The sequence below is a fragment of the Lotus japonicus genome, chromosome 5 (genome assembly GCF_012489685.1).
Source record: "Lotus japonicus ecotype B-129 chromosome 5, LjGifu_v1.2".
NCBI lineage: Eukaryota > Viridiplantae > Streptophyta > Magnoliopsida > Fabales > Fabaceae > Lotus > Lotus japonicus.
This window is the reverse complement of record NC_080045.1, coordinates 48,406,318-48,419,582: the sequence shown is the minus strand read 5'-3', so window position 1 is coordinate 48,419,582 and position 13,265 is coordinate 48,406,318. Positions and strand designations below refer to the sequence as shown.

General features: G+C 35.7%; 2 protein-coding genes across 5 annotated transcripts; one reads left to right on the top strand and one right to left on the bottom strand.

Annotated features, from left to right (window-relative positions):
• The first annotated feature begins 3,066 nt into the window (after nucleotides 1-3,066).
• LOC130717987 (probable aspartic proteinase GIP2) lies at nucleotides 3,067-4,708 on the top strand. The gene has a single exon (XM_057568413.1). It carries the CDS (start codon nucleotides 3,171-3,173, stop codon nucleotides 4,491-4,493), a length of 1,323 nt encoding a protein of 440 aa, XP_057424396.1. The 5' UTR covers nucleotides 3,067-3,170; the 3' UTR covers nucleotides 4,494-4,708.
• Nucleotides 4,709-5,784: 1,076 nt separating this feature from the next.
• LOC130717986 (cryptochrome-1-like) lies at nucleotides 5,785-12,173 on the bottom strand. 4 transcript variants are annotated; one of them, XM_057568412.1, is made up of 6 exons: nucleotides 12,009-12,173; nucleotides 10,911-11,354; nucleotides 9,598-9,819; nucleotides 8,212-8,918; nucleotides 6,790-7,438; nucleotides 5,785-6,113 (listed from the first exon to the last, which is right to left on the bottom strand). In XM_057568412.1, the coding sequence occupies exons 2-5, from the start codon at nucleotides 11,218-11,220 to the stop codon at nucleotides 6,821-6,823; spliced, it is 1,857 nt and encodes a 618-aa protein (XP_057424395.1). In that variant the 5' UTR covers nucleotides 11,221-11,354; nucleotides 12,009-12,173; the 3' UTR covers nucleotides 5,785-6,113; nucleotides 6,790-6,820. The 4 variants fall into 4 exon arrangements, with proteins under 4 accessions (XP_057424395.1, XP_057424391.1, XP_057424394.1 ...); XM_057568408.1 differs by having other exon boundaries at nucleotides 5,785-6,116; nucleotides 12,009-12,171; XM_057568411.1 differs by lacking the exon at nucleotides 12,009-12,173 and adding an exon at nucleotides 11,976-11,994 and having other exon boundaries at nucleotides 5,785-6,116.
• Between the last annotated feature and the right edge of the window lie 1,092 nt (nucleotides 12,174-13,265).

The window sequence follows — 13,265 nt, the reverse complement described above, 5'->3', positions numbered from 1 at the left end:
GCCTTAACCCTAAAAATTGGCCCGACACTCAAAAATTGGCCGAAAAACCTGAAAGTTGGTCCAAAACCCTAAAAATCGGCCCGACTCTCCAAAATCGGCCGAAAAATTGAAAGTTAGCACAAAACCCTAAGAATCGGTCGAAAACTTGAAATTCGGCCAGAAACTCAAAAATTGACCCAAACCCTAAAATCGGCTGAAAACTCAAAAATCATCCGAAAACTCAACAGTCGGCACAAAACCCAAAAAATCGCCCGATAATCCTAAAATTTGAAAGAAAACGTGAAAGTCGTCCCGAAACTAAAAAATAACCCAAAACCCTAAATCGGCCGAAAACACAAAAGTAAGCTCAAAACCCTAAAAATGGGACCGACTCTCAAAGAGCGGCCGAAAACTCGAAAGTCGGCACGAAACCCTAAAAATCGGCCGATATCCCTAAAAATCAGCCGAAAACATGAAAGTCGGCCCCAAACTCAAAAATTGATCCAAAACCCTAAAATCAGCCGAAAACTCGAAATTCGGCTGAAAACTCAAAATCGGCCCAAAACCCTAAAAATCGAATGAAAACCCGAACCCGAAAGGTCGGGTTTTAGGTTTTTCAGTCAATTTTTGAGTGTCGGGCCGATTTTTAGGGTTGTGCCGACTTTTGAGTTTTCGGCCGATTTTTTAGAGTTGGGTTGATTTTTAGGGTTATGGGCCGATTTTTTAGTTTTGAGCCGACTTTCACTTTTTCGGCATATTTTTAGAGTTTTCAGGCCATTTTAGGGTTTTGGGCCGCTTTTTTGGGTTTCGTGTCAACTTTTGAGTTTTCAGCCGAGTTTTTAGAGTCGGGCCGATTTTTAAGGTTTTCGGCCGATTTTAGGGTTTTCGGCCGTTTATTGGGTTTTCGAGTTTTCGGCCGACTTTCGGTTTTTCGGCCACTTTTTAAGGTTTTATGTCGACTTTTAAGTTTTCGGACGGTTTTTGAGAGTCGGGCTGGTTTTTAGGGTTTTTGGCCGATTATATTAAGATAAAAAAATTAAACCAAGGAACTTCAATTATATTACCCAAACAAAGAATTTTACAATTGAGGGAATTTCACCTTTTTATCCAAACAATAATATTTGAAATTCAAGGGAATTCAATTGAATTCCCTAGCATTTGAAATCCCTTGAATTTCTACAATCCCTCATCCAAACACAACCTGAGAGAATTTAAAAAGTAAAGTGGGTGAATTGCAGAGAGATACAATATCAGTAGTTTTGTCATTAACAATTTTGACATTTTCAGAGAATAAACATCAGTATCTCGTTCTCATTCGAAACAGAAAAATTTGACAATGATTTGAAGACAAATGATGAAATGAATATATTTGGCACCTAACCCTACACAAAAAAATAAGATATGAAGATAGTAGTGTTTTTAAAACAGGAAAAGAGCTGAGAGTTGGAGAGAAGAAGGAAACAAAGAAAAGACTCTCATGTGTTATTTTTCCTATCTATTACATGACCATGGAAGCTTCGCATGCTGATATACTTCTAGTTTTTTTTTTTCTTTTGCGACCATGGGATTGATTTGGATGGTGACATCGAGATAAATGAATTCAAGTTCATCTCAGGTAGATATTTAACATGTATTTTGATAGGTCAATTTTTAATTAGTTGTGATATAATTTGTACTCTTTTTTTTATATAGGTCGACAATTAAGGGATTGGGCACTTGACACACAAAATCAGTGTTTTCAAGTTACACTTGTATTAAGTTGCTATTATTTAGGGGTATTTTACAAAATGCTTTCAATTTGGTATATGAGCGGAATAACCCTTGGATTGTTGCTTTTTTCTTCCTGCCAAGCTCACCAGCTAGCTTACGGCTAATTTTGATGGTTTGGTGTATTCACTTTTCGGTTATCATTTCTATGAGGTGATCCGTGCTTATGGTGGTCAGATTTTCACGAACTGAGAACTATTTCTGCGAGTTTTTTTCCATGTCGCAAATTCTACTATCTGTTATTTGTTGGTAAATCCGCAAGTGTACGAATCCACCCGGTTTTAAATATCGAACCACAGGGATTGTGAGTGACTAAATTCAGTTTAAGTCTTGAGTATGAAGGTTTGTTTTATTGAAATAGAGATATGTCGATGTAGTAAAGATAAAATAAACAAAAACTCAGAAAAGAACATGCTTTGGGTTCTTGCTCAACTAGTCAATTCAAGTACATCATTCTAAGCACATGTTCTCATGAATCTCTCCTTGATGCTATAGCCTAGGTACTCACTTATTGATTCCTCACATAAGCAATTCTCCCACACTAAAAGCTAAGCCCAATTCCTTGTGTACTTAGTCATTTATATGAGGTTTTAGATCATGCAAATTCAGGCCAACAAACCTCAACCCTTTCTCTATTCCTAGTAGCCAAGATAGAAGGGGTAATCCCAGATCGGTTCCCTAATCTATAACAAACTTCCGTTCTGATTATAGAATAGCATAAAGCAAGCATGCATACAGGCTTGGATTGAAATTCAGAAAATGGGATTCAAGAAAAGAAGAAGAACATGTGGGAAAGAACTTAAGATTATAACCCAAATATGAAAAGTCTTACATGAAAACCAAAGCATAAGAAGAGAGATTAGTCAAGCATGGCTGGCTAAGAACCTGAATTACAAGCTTGGAAGCCTCTCTCTCACTCTCCTAGATGATCCTCTACCTCTGAATTTTACAAACATGAAGTAAAAACTGAATAAAAACTATAAAATAATCAAAGTGTAACAAAAAAGTACATTCATTCATCAGTTGATTTCCAAGTGTAACAAAAAATATACTATATATAAAGTAGTTATATTTTCTTTTTCATCTTAAGGACAAGGCTTTATCAAATTATATGTTGATTTGATTTCTGTAGTTTTCAGAGACCGACTTACGTACCGACTCTCTATGTTTTAGTAAAGGACGCAAGATTTAATGCAAACTTGAGCTGGCAATCGCATCTCATCAACCTAGTTGCCAATTTTGACATTCACCCCTTGTAATCTGTGAGCTCAAGTTGCTAAACATGTACTATTATACTATATCATCCAAGACCTGAAGAAAAGTCTTACATGAAAAATCTATATATAACATGGCATCTTCCCTTCTCAATTAATCATATCTAACTCACATTTCCCACTTTATCCACATATTTTTCTCAATTAATCATGCTTGTTCCAATGGCTACCTCACTAAAACTCTTCATCTTTTCATCCTTTCTCTCATTGATGATCACCTCCTCCATAGCACAAACCTCATTCAGACCAAAAGCACTTGTTCTCCCCATCACCAAAGATGTCACTTCCTCTCTTCCTCAATACATCACTCAAATCAAACAAAGAACACCACTTGTCCCAGTTAAACTAACACTTGATCTTGGTGGCGGTTACCTCTGGGTGAACTGTGAAAACCGCCAGTATGTCTCATCCACCTTCAAACCTGCCCGATGTGGGTCTTCACAGTGCTCACTTTTCGGCCTAACTGGTTGCAGTGGTGACAAAATCTGTGGCCGTTCACCAAGCAACACTGTCACTGGTGTCTCCAGTTATGGTGACATTCATTCAGATGTTGTCTCTGTTAATTCCACAGATGGAACCACCCCTACCAAGGTTGTTTCTGTGCCTAACTTCCTCTTCATTTGTGGGTCAAAGGTTGTTCAAAATGGTCTTGCTAAAGGTGTCACAGGCATGGCTGGTCTTGGTAGAACCAGAGTTTCACTCCCTTCACAGTTTTCCTCTGCTTTCAGCTTCCATAGAAAATTTGCAATTTGCTTGACTGCTAACTCTGGAGCTGATGGGGTGATGTTTTTTGGTGATGGGCCTTATAATTTGAACCAGGATGTGTCCAAAGTTCTCACCTATACTCCTCTGATTACAAACCCTGTTAGCACTGCTCCTAGTGCTTTCTTGGGTGAACCATCAGTGGAGTATTTCATTGGAGTGAAATCCATCAAAGTTTCTGAGAAAAATGTACCTTTGAACACAACCCTTTTGTCTATAAACAAAAATGGAGTTGGAGGGACTAAAATCAGCACTGTTAATCCCTACACTGTGATGGAGACAACTATTTACAAAGCTGTTGCTGATGCTTTTGTGAAAAGTTTGGGTGCTCCTACTGTTTCACCTGTTGCTCCATTTGGGACTTGTTTTGCAACTAAGGACATTTCTTTTTCAAGAATTGGACCTGGTGTGCCTGCTATTGATCTTGTGCTGCAGAATGGGGTGGAGTGGCCCATTATTGGGGCTAACTCAATGGTGCAGTTTGATGATGTGATTTGCTTGGGTTTTGTGGATGCTGGGTCAAACCCAAAAGCTTCACAAGTTGGATTTGTGAATGGTGGTTCACACCCTGTGACTTCTATCACTATTGGAGCTCATCAGTTGGAGAACAACTTGCTCAAATTTGATTTGGCAGCTTCAAGGCTTGGGTTCAGATCACTGTTCTTGGAGCATGACAATTGTCAAAACTTTAGATTTACCTCTTCTACTTAGAGTTTGATTGTTCTGGTCCAATCAAACTTAGGGAGCACGTTTTGTGCTGAAACTATAAGGTCTGTGTGTGTAGGTTAGGAGCTGAATAAGTGAGGTTCTATTGATGTATGGCCTCCTAGAATTAAATTTCTTTTTGTTTACAAAATAAAGACCAAAGTTGTCTGATGGAACTGCTATAGTGGACAAATGAATCTTACATATTGAATTGCCTTTCACTGTTTTGTTCTCCCTCAACTCAATGAGTCATAAAATGCAAAGTGACCAACTACACAAGAGAAATAAATATTCTAAGACATTTAACATGGAAAACATTAACGAATGAAATGATTTCCTATTTAGAAGACCGCAAGAGGAAACTAATGTTCAATAATAGTACTTAGATTCCTAAAAAAAATTAAACTGATTCTTTCACCTAGTATTTGTTAATTTTGCTTAATATGTTGAATCTTCGCCTCCCGTATCCATTTTTTCTAGTTCTATCCCTGAGTGGAAGTGTAAATAATCATAGCTCAAAATTTAAGCATACTAGTGGGCACTTAACAAACTATGATTTAGGTCAGCTTAAATTTTCATGCGGATCGCAATGGTTTAGTCTCTTTTTTTTTGTGAAGAGTATATTAATTATAGGTCAAATGACACTTGAGAAACTAAAATCTCAATAGAGACAACATCAAATAGATGCATCAGGCATCAAACCAACTAGTTTGTAATTACACTGCTAAAGATAGAAACTAATTCAAACAAATAAAAACCCAGGAACAAAAGACCATAAACTTCACAACTCTTCCTTGTCGTTTGATCCAAACCAATAGTACGTACCTGTCTATACTACTTTACATCTTGCAGAATAGTTCACAAAACCTCTGCCACCATCTTCTTTTAATCAAATTGTATCATATTATCCTCCAGCTTGAGGGGGTGATAGAGGTTATGATTTCTATTTGAAGTAAGTAGTAGAAGTTTCAGTTGGTGATAGAGTTACTTAGTTTCATCTCAGTTAGATTCACTTAGTTCTTACCATTTTGTATAAGTAGCTGTTAACACAATGCACATAATGAGAAATTCAATTCCTTCATTCATTTAGTTTCACAATTATGTTTCCTCTCTCTTCAAATTCTCTCTAACCAATCTGCTAACACTTTGATTGAATGAGAAAAGAAGTGTTTAAACAAACCACAAATCAATACAAAATCCTGCTAAAAGAGAAAGTCAGCAATCAGCATAGGTTTTTCAGCTAAAACTTTGACAGTATATTCTTTTTTTCCCAGAAAGGTAGGCAGAACTCTTCAAGTACTAAGAATAAAATGATGATGATATGAGGATAATTTATTGTGTAGGATATTAATTTATAGTTAGTATGCAGGATCGTCAGAATATGTATTATTATGGACCTCCCCATCAACAGACATAATTTACAATGTTGGCTATTTTTCCAACCCTGTATTCTATTGTAGGATTAAAAAGCTTTTGCACCCCAGATTGAGAAAATAGCCACAGAAAACAAAGTCAAAGCATAGGCTAAATCAACTGCCGCACTTAAATATCACAAGATTTTCTTCCCATGAGTTAACCAGCTGCTACTGGATATTTATGAGTAAGAGCAGCATTAACCTCACATAGCTTCTGCATTGAAAATTAATTTTTATTAGTAGCATACAGATCCAACAAAAAATCATAAAGGGAGGGTAATAAAAACAAGAAAACCTCAATCGAGATGCTAAGCCATAAACTCTCTTAGCAGACTCTCTCCAACAAACGTTTTCTCATTGGTTAAAATTCATGTGATATCTACTATAACATGTGGATTCCACTCCAATGTATGGGTTCCATTTAATATGGGGAGGGTTCCATGTGAATTTCAAACAATTAGAATGATTTTGTTTAAGAGAGTTTTGCTAGCACTCCTCTAGAAATCAAGATTTTTCTAATAAAAGAAACTATGAATCCCAATGAATTACAAACTACTATGCACTAATGATCATGCTCAGTTCCAAAAGTATTATCAACAGTATCATAAAACTGAAGGGTCATGAGATCAACTGGGCATGTGCACAAGGCTCTGAAAATGATAGGAGGGAATCTAGGGCCTTTTTTATTATAAAACAAAATTTAGTTTTTAAAAACAGAAAAACTCATTTGAGATTAAGAGTTTTAAAAAACTACTATTAAAAACAGTTCTTATTTCCAGGGCTTGAGTATTATCGCAAACATTTATTCAAATAACTGTTCTGAGGATTTTCTTTGTTTAAGACTATATTTTCATTTCTTTTCTCCTTTGAAAATATAAGCAACTTACCATCTTTCTTTCAACTCTGCTCCATGTCAATCTATTCTTGCCATGGCCATTTCAGACTAGAAGATGAGGAACACTGTTGCGGGACAGAAAATGAATATGTGCTTGTAGTTGTACTCTGCTTCTTACATGAAGAGTCGGCTGTAGAACACACGTCTTGATCAATGCCTGACACTGAAACCTCAGCATCTTTATCATGATTTTGTGAATTATCCTGGTTCTGTCCCGCCTCAGCGACACATTTCGATCTCTTCCGAATAGGTTGACCATTCTTGGGGTCCTGAAGTGCAGGCACCTCCTGATCATTAGCTGAAACAGTAGGGCCCAGAGTCTTGCCCTGCAAGACAACTTTTGGAATGTCTAAGTTTTCAGCACTGTTGGAGTTGTCTACAACTTCTTCACTCCTTGCTTCAGATTTTGCTGCCGCCTCAGCTTCCCACATCTTGAATATAGCTTTAGTCAGTCTATCTCTGGCCAAATCTATATCAATTATTGGATTTGGATAATTTTGACCCAGCTCAACTCCTGCCGCTGCAAGAACACTAAGTGGTGCGTCCCAAGGGTGGTGGATCCACTCAGTTGGCATTCGTGCTAACTCGGGTAGCCACTGCCTTACATATTCACCCTCTGGATCGAATTTCGCCCCTAGAATCTGTCTCAAAAATGAGACCAAAACTAAAAATGTCAGAATGCTTGCTTCTATGCATTATGGTTTTTTTAGACTCTGAAGAGGTAGCATTTAAAAGAGAGATACTAGTCTCAGTTAGCAAAGCATCTCTTTAAACTACAGCAATTTTGCTTAGGACTTCTCATCTACAGAGCTTTTGAAAAGAAAATAGAATCAAGAAAGTCATGGATATTCAATTAGACTAATAATAAAAAATAGCTCAAAATACAACTGGTATTCCCTAAACTAATACATGAATCAGAACTTCAAATTATCTATGTCAAATGCGAAGGAAATATAAATAAAGTATTTAACAATTATTCCTTTCAAAACTTGTAAGTCAATATTAACAGATAAATTTCACCTGATATAAAATGCGTTGTATGAAGAATGAAAATAAAATCTCTAATTTTTCTACAAGCAAGACGGTTAACTTGAATTGTGGAAGTTTTTGGTCTATGCACAAATTATTTTCTTCCAATTTTATGCAGTGTTACTAGCTACTAGGTTGAGTGTAATCAAACTCCTTAGATCTCAAAAAGTGCCATATTATTATTAGGTGGGAATAAAGTCACAATAAATGTTGCTGAAGTAAAATCAAATGTTATAGCAGATTATGATGTTATACAGCTCATGTTGATTTCACAAGCTTAAAAATGCATAGAAATTAAATTGTTGAATATAAGATCATCACAATTCACATCTAATCGATACCAAGCAAACAGTAAAACCTTTGAATGATGGAAAATGTAACAAACCTCAGGATCGTCCAAGCGCTCAAGCTCATGACCATCTGGTAAGCATCCTGAGATATACTGCCAGCCCAAGATATCATTTTCAAGGTCTGCATCCAACAGTGTATCCCAGAAATATTTCATTCCCCATCTCCAGGGTAGAAGCAACACTTTCACAGCAAAACTGGAAATTATCACTCTTGTTCTGTTGTGTATCCACCCTGTTGCCCAAAGTTCTCTCATACCTGCATCTACTAAAGGATAGCCAGTCCTTCCTTGTCTCCAACTCTTGAAGTTCACAGGATCAGTATTCCAAGGAAAAAACTTCAAATGCCCGAGAAGTGGCCTCTCATGAGTGAATGGAAAATTGAAACAGAGATAGCGTGAGTACTCTCTAAGACCAATGGCCCTGAGGAAAAGAGTGACACTCTCTTCGCCATCGCAGTTGCCTTCATTAGCCCATAATATCTGCTTCATACGTGCCAATTGAAAGACTTTCCGCACACTCACTTCTCCAAAATGAAGATATGGGGACAAGAGTGAGGTGGAGTCTCCCCCAACCTTTAGCCTATTCTTGGAGTAGTGCAGTAGATGCTTCTCCACAAATTCTGTTAAAGCCTTGTCAGCATTGCTCCAACCTGGAGACCATGCTCGTCCTAGTAAAGCATTACTGGCTTTTTCTAATTCATTTTCAAGACCTAGTTCTTCAATTGAGCAGTCTTCAACTTTTCCTGTCATCCATAGTGGAAGAAAAAGGAATTATTAATTCCCAACTGATCTGTTTTTCTATTTTACAGCACCTTCCAAACAAAATAAAAAAGAAAAACATAGAAGTCCTTCCCATGTTTTCTATGTCCATGTATAAAGAAGACAATTGGAAGACAGATGATATAGTAACAGAAGAACTTTGATCACATCCCCTATAGATTCCATAATATTAATCTTAGAACTATACCTCCTTCCTATAGCGAAAAACTGATATTAACATTTAGAAGTATTATAAAAAACATTCATTTGTGTTCACCCAATAACTTAAATCTTAGGGATAGCTAGATTATGACATGGTATCAGAGCCTCCATTGATCAATTAGTCTGAAGTTTGATTCTTGTTTTCCCCAGTTATTCTGATAAAAAAATGAATTTTACCACAAGATATATGGTTCTGTGCATTGTGCATGCAAGAGCCAATTGGGCATCCAGTGGCTAAGCTAGTACCATGGCTGCCCAACAAAATTAAGATCAATGGCTTTTGAGTGAGGCATGTGTTAGAAATATAATATAATATAAAACCATTTATGTGTCCTTACCTGATAGCTAAGTTTTTGGGAAAATTGCTTCATGATATTAACAATCATATTACCAAGAAACAATAAATAATACTGTAGTAACCTGCATATAGTCATTTGATACCTTCAGCTGGAATTAATTGCCATGCAGGAATGAGTGAAACGGCTTTCGCTTGCATGTGCAAGCATCTCTGCCAAAAAGGATCAAAGGTTGTGAAAGCATGTCCACTCTTGTCATACACTTCCCATGGCTCATACAATAGATCCCCATTGTAACTTTGCACAGAGATGCCAAGTTCCACTAGTTTTTCTTTGATGGTGTGATCACGGACAAGTGAAACAGGATCTGTTAAAACAATCAAGGTAAGAAATTTCAGTTAGCTGACTAGCATTGAAATGTAAAGAATATATCTGGTAATTATTTTGTTCAGTATAGTGAAATCCTGCTAATAGTAATACCAGTTAATTCTCATGTCTCAACTAGTTAAAGCTGCCCTCTCAAAACAGAAGCAGTAGAATGCTTGAAACATGTCACTCTTTTATTTACATGCATTAAATATGTCACTCTAATATGTTCATGCATTTGTGTCTCAATAAACATATAGGTTCACACTTCACCCAAAACTCCATGTTACTTGCAATATAATGATTTTCAAAGTGTTCTGGCATTTCAAGAATCAATGAATTATCTATTAAACTTCTCTGCTTTGACAAATATGCATTCTTCATTTTTAGTAATAGAGTGCCCCCAATAATAATGGCTATATATCATTTACCATTTCAGTAACTTGTCAAAGTTATCAATGTCAATTTGCTTTATATTCAACATATAATAACTTCAGATAATACATAAAAGAGCCAAGATAAAAAGAACTAGAAATCTTCTCAGAATAGAATTTTAGCTGATTGATTTCAAGAACTATCCTACCTAGAAGGTTGAAGCTCTATCCTAAACCTTCTGAAAGTTGTCAATACAAAAAGCCTACTTACTTACTTTCTCAACATTGGAGATTCAAAACAACAAGGGCACTAACTATATGCGTGTTGGGATCAGCACTTTCACAACTGATTTTGGATAAAATTTATTTTGGCAAAATTTATTTTAGTAAAAGTGAGTTCGATGTGCAGTGATTTATGTTTGGATACATTTATGAAAAAATGTGGTCTTTGTAGGGTAATTTTGTGAAACTTAGTTAAATCTCATAGTTGATTATGTTCAATTCTCTAGATACAAGCAGAATTGATTTTGGGACTGAAATCCATTCTCCAAAATGATACCCAAACATCTATATTGTCATCCAAAATTGATTTTAATCTATTAGAATAGATTCTGAGATTTCCCAAACTGGAACTAAGCACACACTCTATAATAGGAAGCCATTCAACTTTAGAAAAAGCATTTAAAACAGACGGCTAATGCTGTACAACAGTACTTACCATAGAGATGGTTATATACAAGTTTTGTTGCTTGAATAGCATTTATACCCTCCACAAGAGCAGAAAGAGTACTGTGGGTTTTGATCAGCACAAGTCCAGCTCCAAGAGATTTCAGTGACTGATCCAACTGAGCAAGAGACTGCTTCAGCCACCACCTTGACACTCTTCCAGGATAAAATTGCTCTTCTTCTTTAGGGCACCATATGAACACAGGGAATACTGAACCCTCCTTAACAGCAGCAGTTAATGCAGGATTGTCCTCAATTCTAAGGTCCCTTCTAAACCAAACAATGGTCCTTTGGCTCCTCATGTTGTGAGCTTCAGATGATTCATGAGATAGCCAAAGCCTCAAACCTCATATGATAGCTCAAAGTAGCTTCTCCACAAGATTCTTATACCCAATTAAAAAATGCAAGGACTTCACCTCAAGAGCTCATGATTCCCCTGTTCAAAATCACTACCATCAGAAAAAACCTGTGGAATAAAGATTGATGATCCATATATAGGTTACAAAACTTGGATTTAGGTTTTTTCCACAAAATAAAATCATCTATAGCAGCATGTGATAACAGCCTCAAATCATTAGTAAAGTAGACCCTAACATGTAGCTGCTTATCAGAATGTCCAACTTGCATGTCACTTAGCTTTCTGTAAGGTATCTATCCATTATCCTTAGAGGATGGCCAACAGATTGTCATTATCTAACATATCCAACCTAAATCCAACTCAGAGAACCTTACCCCACATGTCTCACTCACCAATTCAAAGACCACCAGTTAAATAAATTAATTAATTAAAAATAGAAATGGAAAATCTCCAATTGAGAAAGAAAAAACAACTTTGTAAATCCTTCCATGCTTCTATAATTGATTCTAAAGTTGAAACCAATTCTAAATGGAAACTTTGATGAGTAGCTTCTAAGTGTCAGAATTAATTCATGCTATAAAATTATAATAAAGGTTGCAAAATCATACATAATAAAGAATATTATCACAAACAGATAGAGCTGGAAGATGTCAAACTAGATAATATAATTAATCCTTGAAGATAAAAGAGATGACAAACAGGAAAGTTCTTCAAATCCAGCCTCAAACTCACTTCAAATTCGAGCTGTTTATAAGGAAGACAACAACCCCATCAAAGTTTAGCTAGCTGAAGAAGTAACAATCAAAGTATGCAGATGCAGATGTATATAGGAACAGAGGAGTTCAACAAAATGATTGACCATGGTGGTGTGAGTTGTGATAATCTGATTAGTGAGTAGCGTGTGATGATCACGTGGGGGGAGAAGAAACGTACAGTGATAGTGACTAGTGTGAGACAAGACAGAGAACAGAGGCAAAAGGATAGAAGCATTCAACGTGCCACTAGGGGCTACTAGAACCAACCTTCAACAATTTCATATACTATGTAGGGATTCCTCATTAATATTCAAACACCAACATGATTGTTACCATCACTTTTTCTCAAACACTCTCTGATCAACACTCTTATTCATTAGTTAAAATTTAGATAACTGTTACTCTCTGAAGTCTGATCAACACTCTTCATTAGTTGAAATTCACAGAACTGTCAGTTTTAATAACAGAGTGTTGAATAATAAACTATTTAAAAAAAGTATTGCTAGAATTTTTCTAATTTAAATATTTTATTTTTTGTACTTTTTTTTAATTAGTCATTAATAATTTATTTATTGTGTTAATTTTTCATCATCTTTTTTATTTTTCAGATAATATTTTCCATTATATTTTGATATTTACAAATATCTTAATTTTCAAATAATTGGTGTATATAATTTTTTTATGAATAATGTAGGACTTAATTGCAATTAATTGAATTTATTCAAGTTTTCAGTTTCTTATTTTTAATATCATCTCAGCATAAGTCTTTTCTACGTTACAACTTGTTTAATTGGTCATTAAACAATAGATTTGTGGCATTTGATCACGAATATATCTGTTGCAAAGAAAATGATATTTGACGGTTTTTCTATAAGAAAAAGTAATCCTCTGATTGAGGTGTTGAACATTCTCCTATTCCAGTAACGGCGAGGTGCTTTAGGTGGCTTCTTAGATGGTGTTATGCATGTCTCGTCGGGTCGTGTGATCTCGGCTGAACGCGATTTCTCTTGAAGTAAACTTTTTTTTATGAAAAAGATTTCTCCTGAAGGATACTCTTTTGAAGAAAATGATTGTCAAAACGATTTCTCCTGAAATAAACTCTTTTAAAGAAAATGATTATGAAAATCATATCTCTTGAAGTAAACTTTTTTGATGAAAATGATTGTAAAAGTGATTTCTTCTAATGTGAATTCTTTTGAAGAAAATGATTGTCAAAGCGATATCTCCATAAACT

Excerpts from the sequence above, each read along its gene's own strand:
- LOC130717987 (XM_057568413.1), top strand. The coding sequence starts at position 3,171 with ATGCTTGTTCCAATGGCTACCTCACTAAAACTCTTCATCTTTTCATCC.
- LOC130717986 (XM_057568412.1), bottom strand. The coding sequence starts at position 11,220 with ATGAGGAGCCAAAGGACCATTGTTTGGTTTAGAAGGGACCTTAGAATT. Across the intron at positions 8,919-9,597 it reads GCAATTAATTCCAGCTGAAG|GAAAAGTTGAAGACTGCTCA; the intron begins GTATCAAATGAC and ends TATGGATGACAG. Across the intron at positions 7,439-8,211 it reads AGCGCTTGGACGATCCTGAG|ATTCTAGGGGCGAAATTCGA; the intron begins GTTTGTTACATT and ends TTTTTGAGACAG.